The sequence below is a fragment of the Brassica rapa genome, chromosome A05 (genome assembly GCF_000309985.2).
Source record: "Brassica rapa cultivar Chiifu-401-42 chromosome A05, CAAS_Brap_v3.01, whole genome shotgun sequence".
Lineage (NCBI taxonomy): Eukaryota > Viridiplantae > Streptophyta > Magnoliopsida > Brassicales > Brassicaceae > Brassica > Brassica rapa.
Genome location: NC_024799.2, coordinates 20,455,967 through 20,461,700, shown reverse-complemented (window position 1 = coordinate 20,461,700; position 5,734 = coordinate 20,455,967). Strand labels below are relative to the sequence as shown.

The 5,734-nt window shown below is 36.4% G+C and overlaps 1 protein-coding gene and 1 pseudogene across 1 annotated transcript; both read left to right on the top strand.

Annotated features, from left to right (window-relative positions):
- Positions 1 to 248: 248 nt before the first annotated feature.
- LOC103869371 (mitochondrial import receptor subunit TOM40-1) lies at positions 249 to 3,085 on the top strand. The gene is made up of 11 exons (XM_009147448.3): positions 249 to 511; positions 1,004 to 1,085; positions 1,178 to 1,280; positions 1,358 to 1,453; positions 1,534 to 1,584; positions 1,679 to 1,744; positions 2,099 to 2,200; positions 2,289 to 2,357; positions 2,441 to 2,524; positions 2,613 to 2,708; positions 2,794 to 3,085. The coding sequence occupies exons 1-11, from the start codon at positions 385 to 387 to the stop codon at positions 2,845 to 2,847; spliced, it is 930 nt and encodes a 309-aa protein (XP_009145696.1). The 5' UTR covers positions 249 to 384; the 3' UTR covers positions 2,848 to 3,085.
- A 235-nt stretch (positions 3,086 to 3,320) lies between these two features.
- LOC103869370 lies at positions 3,321 to 5,721 on the top strand (annotated as a pseudogene).
- Positions 5,722 to 5,734: the final 13 nt, after the last annotated feature.

Genomic DNA, 5,734 nt, shown 5'->3' with positions numbered 1-5,734 from the left:
CAGTTTCTTATTCATAATCGATCGCTAAAACTACAATGTGTGTACATATACTTTCACATTCTAGAACTAGTAAGTTTTGTACAGGGCACCAGTAAAATGATACCACTTGCATGTGTTCTTTATTATTGAACCAGATGAAATTAAATGGTCCGTCCTTACCGGAATTGGATGAGACCGGGGAATGAACGGTCCAGAACCGGTTTAAGTTTAATAACCGAATTTGGATTAAAAAAAGAAAAACGAAGCTACAAAACCCTTGAAAGGCAACAAAACCCAAAAGAGAGGATCTCGCCCCCAAAATCACAAGAGAAAACCCTTAACACACTTCTTCCTCCTCTCTCTCTCTCTCTCTCTCTCTACTCTCGCCGTTAGTGATTCTCGGCGATGGCGGATCTTTTCCCACCTCTCGTGACGGCTCAAATCGACGACAAGCCTAAAGTCGACGAGAAAGTCGATTACTCGAATCTTCCTTGCCCTGTTCCCTACGATGAACTTCACCGTGAAGCTTACAGTTCAGTACATCATTATCTACTTCTTCTCGATCTAGATTTTTTTTCTTCTTTTTTAAAATATCTCAATCCGTGTGGGTGATCTGATCTGTGTTGTTTGGAATGAAACAATCTAGAAGATGAGTGTGGCTTTAGTGCATTGGATTATTGACTTTGAGATTTAGCTTCTGTGTTGTCTCTAATTGCTTTTTTTATTCCATGAATAATCTCGAGGTCTTAAGATTTTGCAAACTATATAGTGTGATTGAAATAGGCCTGATCGGGTTATGTTAATGACACCTTTGTTAATGATTCTCAAATAGTAAAAAATGAGATTGTAGCTACATAATGTTTGTGAAACTGTTTCATTAAGCTCTTTCAAAGTGTTTGTTTGGGGTCAAATCTTATTCACATGATCCTGAATGGCTCCTCGTAATGGTTACTTCCTGTGTTGTGAAGCATTTAAGTTTAGCTTTCCCGTTGTTTTGTAACTTTGGTTTCATTACTCTCTGCAGTTTCCTTAAAGACAGAGAATTTTGAGGGGTTTCGCTTCGACTTTACCAAGGGGCTGAATCAAAAGTTTGCTCTCTGCCACAGGTAGAAAGATTATGTTTTTACAGTTATTGGTGAAAAAATTTCTTTTTTTTTGTTTCTCTCATTAAGCTTGTGTAACGATTTTTTTTAAACAGTGTGATGATGGGGCCAATGGAAGTTCCTTCTCAGTCACCTGACACTACCATCAAAATTCCAACTGCCCACTATGAGTTTGGTGCCAATTATGCTGACCCAAAGGTATGCTAGTCGTTTTGTTCTGTATACTTGTGGCTATCAAGAAGATATGAAAAAAATGACAAAATAAAGATATGCAGCTGATGCTTGTTGGAAGGGTTATGACTGATGGTAGAACTAGTGCAAGAGTGAGAGCTGATTTAACTGATAAGTTGATGATGAAGGCGAATGCTCAGGTATGTGAGAATTTGTTTGTTCTATGGTGTACATTCAAGAAATCTTGTATTTAACATCTTTGTTTACATTCTTCTTCCAGATAACAAATGAGCCTCATATGTCGAGTGCAATGTTTCACTTTGATTACATGGTGAGGAATTTTCCCAGCTTTACATTCATCTTTGTGATGCACCTTTGCTAGCTTTTGGTTCGTCTGAAGTTTTTCTTGTCTCATGTTTGTGTAGGGATCAGACTACAGAGCCCAACTTCAATTTGGGAACAGTGCTCTAATTGGAGCTAACTATATTCAGGTAAAGTGGACTATTGTTCCTTAGCAACAGCTGCATTTTTTTAGTAAATCTTTCTGCGCGAAGTCATATAGTTAAGGAAAGGGCTAGCCATATTTGAATTTATTTATCTAGCTGTAAAGCTGTGATGAGATATGAACTATAAATCGTTCTAATCAACATGTTGTGGTCATAACTCATGGTTAGTTTTATGGCGATAAGAAAAGTTGTCTTTCATCTTTCATAAGTCTTTCGAGTTTAGAACTGTTATAGTAAAACTTTTTGGTACGGTGAATGTGGTGAATGTGCGAGGTGCTGCTTGTTTTTGTTTAGTGTTTCATTGTACTCAATTGTATTTTTTCATGAAATATTGGACAGAGTGTGACACCACGTCTATCATTGGGTGGGGAAGTTTTCTGGGCTGGTGGGCCTCGGAAGTCGGGTATAGGTTACGCTGCAAGATACGAAACTGATAAGATGGTAATTCCTCTTCTCATTCGTTTCAAGAACAACAATACTCTAACCGTTTGTGTCCTTATCATACTAAGAACGTTTTCTTTACCAACAGGTCGCCTCTGGGCAAGTTGCAAGCACTGGTCTTCTTCTTATGAACTATGTTCAGAAGGTTTCCGACAAGGTAAATGCACTTCTTATCACTGAGCACATCTTATAACCCTACAGAGATAGAGCTAAAACATGACACCTTCTTCTCATGATCAGGTCTCACTTGCAACTGATTTCATGTACAACGTTTTTTCAAGAGAAGCTGTAGCTAGTGTAGGGTATGACTACATGCTCAGACAGGTAAAGTCGCCATTTTTTTTTCCTGGATTGTAATGGAGTTGAAAAACAAGGTATAGATTGCTTGATAATCTATGTGTGTTTGTATCAGGCTCGTGTGCGGGGAAAGATAGATTCGAACGGTGTAGCATCCGCTCTTCTGGAAGAACGATTGAGTATGGGACTCAATTTTCTTATATCTGCAGAGGTACACAGTTCTCCTTGTTCTTTGCACTGAGATTGAATGGAGGATTCTCATTTCCTAACTGTTGATTGGTTTCTGTTTAACCCAGCTTGACCATAAGAAGAAGGACTACAAGTTCGGATTCGGTTTAACAGTCGGCTAAAAAGCATATTGAGGCACGCAATAAAGCCCTGACAGCGCAGATTGCAGCAGCTGTTGTGCGGGGGATTCGGTTCAATTTCATTATATTATCTCCCTTCAAGATTTCAGTTTAGGCTTTTTTTTTCGTTGGGAAGTTGAACAAAAAAAAACAAAAGGGAATGTTGTGATGTTTACCTGCGGTTTAGGTTTTCTCTCCGAGAACATTCAATTAAAGGAGTTTATTTTTGTGTTTTTACTTTCTTGCCTGAGGTCTCTTTTACTACCAACGAGAGGTCTATTCATTTCCTTTCTATTTAAGGATAAATCAGTTTTGACAACAATTCAGATAGAATCAATCTTCTCTCAAGTTAAAACACTTGGCTGTTCTTTTCTCCATGTCTTGTGTCCGTTTAACCAGCTTTACTGTTTTCTGGCTCCTTTATTCTCTTGGTATGATTGCAATAGTGAACAGGGAGGAATAAAATTCTAAAAGCGGTTGAGATAATTGTGGGAATGGTTGAGATTATTTTTACCTACATTAATTTTTAGATAAATGCTAAAACCGTAAACAGAGGTTCAGTTTTGACCGTCTCAACAAAAAAAAAGGATAAAAAGGAATCGATAAGCCCTGATTCGAATCGTTAGTTTTCAGTCGATAAAAAATTAGAGGCTACAGTTACGATCTAGGGTTCTTCTCCATATTATATTGGTCGATTTATAGAAGAAAATTTAGACTCTGAATTGATTATTTTGTATCTTGAAACAACAGATGAGTGACCGTGTTATACCGCAGTCTAGATGTTCCCCTTTCACTAATGGGTCAGTGATATATTCTTTCCCTTTGAGACTTCATATTATTCTTACGTGTTAGGGAAAGTCTAAATCCCTACTTTTCTTATATTTATTTATTTATTTACAGGACTGCTGACGTCACCAAAGAGAAGGACCAGAAAGAAGAAGCTGTGCGACTCGGAGTTGAGCTCTCGCTCTGTATGGCTGAAGCAATGTTCATATTATCCGATGACAGACGTTCTATGACGTACTTCTGTTTTTTTACATTGTTTAAAACAAAGATGGATCGTCGTGGTCCCGCGGTAAGACGATTGTACCGTGTTATACAACACGTGTATACAACATATATCAAACCCAAGAATCTCGTCTACATTGACGGTGGAGAATCCACTCAATCAAAACTGATGGGGACGTTCCGACAGGATTTTGTTTCTGCCATCAGAGGTTTGGCTCACACTGTTTCCACTCTCGAAATTGGTTGCCTAGTGAAACCGTCTGTTTTGGAGCAATACAACCAAGAGCTGAAGAAGCTAGAGGAGAATTTGGGGTCTGTCAAGGATGTTTCACAGTTTCAGAGGCAAATGGGTTTGCTAGGGAAGCAATAGAGTCTGAGATTCTTCCCCTGTGGAAGTCTCTCTTTGAAACAAATTCTCAAGTGATAAAACTTGATAAGACTATTAATAGTGAGCTGCTTAGGCCTCTCTTGAACGAATTGAACAAGGAGGTTTGTGCTCGTAGTCTTGCTTCTTTAGCCATCAAGCCATGTAAATGAAATCATATACAATGGTTTGATGGTGTTATTTTATTGCATATTGTTAGAGTTTTCTTATAAGTTTTGGATGGTTTTTTTCAATCGCGTATTGTTATTCCGACTTATTTTAATGAAATCATAACAATCCGTTGTGGATTAAATAAATGTGTGACAAGTTTTGAGTAGAACAAGGTGGTTGTATGGTTTAAAAATGTGCATTCTACTCCTTTGCATGATGTCAGTTTTATGTTAATTACATCTTCTGCTAAACTCTAAAGCGGATGAGACTACTGCGATGGTAATGTATCAAAATCACTTTTGTGGCATACACCAAAGACCAAACTGTCACGCCATGCCACTCTTTTCTCTACTCCAAATGTCATCAAAATCACTAAGAAGCGTCACTTAGGAACATTTACAGAACACTGGAAAATATTTTAAAGTACAGGGTTTGATGTTTTCTCTAATTGTTTGGTCTCTAAAACCAAGCTTATATAAAACAATAAAAACAATTTATTAATAGGGCACATTTCTCTATTGTTAGAATTTCTTTAAGCAGTCATCTCTTGCAGTATATGTTTAATCCGAATTACTTACGACTCGATGCATCCAATCAAAGGAGGTTTATTTTTGTGTGTTTTACTTTCTTGCTTGAGGTCTACCGAGAGCATCATTCATTTCCTTTCCATTAACGAATAAACCAGTTAGATAAAGTAAAAAATGCCATGCGAAGTTACATCTAGCAAATATTTTAAAACCTATCAAATTGTAAACAAAAAGTAGTACTAAACAAAAATGTCTTATGGTTTTCTAAAGAAAGAAAATTAAATACAATTTGGTTTCAATTGGTAATCACAATTTCTTACAAAAATAATAATAAATCAAATTGATGCCAAAACAAGTTGGAAATTTGTCAATTTATAGTGATTTACTAACACATGATGAGTTTCACTTAATTCTTCTGTTTTAAAAAGATTTAAGAAGAAACATTTCTCTAAATTTGACAAGAAAAAAATGACAAAAAGTTTGTTTTTATATTATTATTCAGTTATTCAAATTAATTTTTTTTTCTTGTTCATCAAATGTTCACCAGTGGAAGTTTTTGTTTTGTGGTTGGATTAAGAAGAAAAAATAATGTGGAAGCACCGTAGCCTATTGGTTAAGGTTTAAAGGTTTCTACACCCAGGTCTGGGGTTCGAATCCCAGACTATGCAATTTATTACAGATTACAGGAAATTCAGGTTTCAAGTCCTTGTCGGTTGTCGAATCGTCTATGTAATATTTCCTATATCATAACGTAAGATTGTAATAAATTAACGTTAAAAAAAAGAAAGAAAAAACAATTATTAATTTTGGATTTATGTGG

Coding starts and splice junctions, on each gene's coding strand:
- LOC103869371 (XM_009147448.3), top strand. CDS start 385: ATGGCGGATCTTTTCCCACCTCTCGTGACGGCTCAAATCGACGACAAG. Junction 1,281..1,357: donor CCAATTATGCTGACCCAAAG/GTATGCTAGTCG, acceptor AAAGATATGCAG/CTGATGCTTGTTGGAAGGGT. Junction 1,454..1,533: donor TGATGAAGGCGAATGCTCAG/GTATGTGAGAAT, acceptor TTCTTCTTCCAG/ATAACAAATGAGCCTCATAT.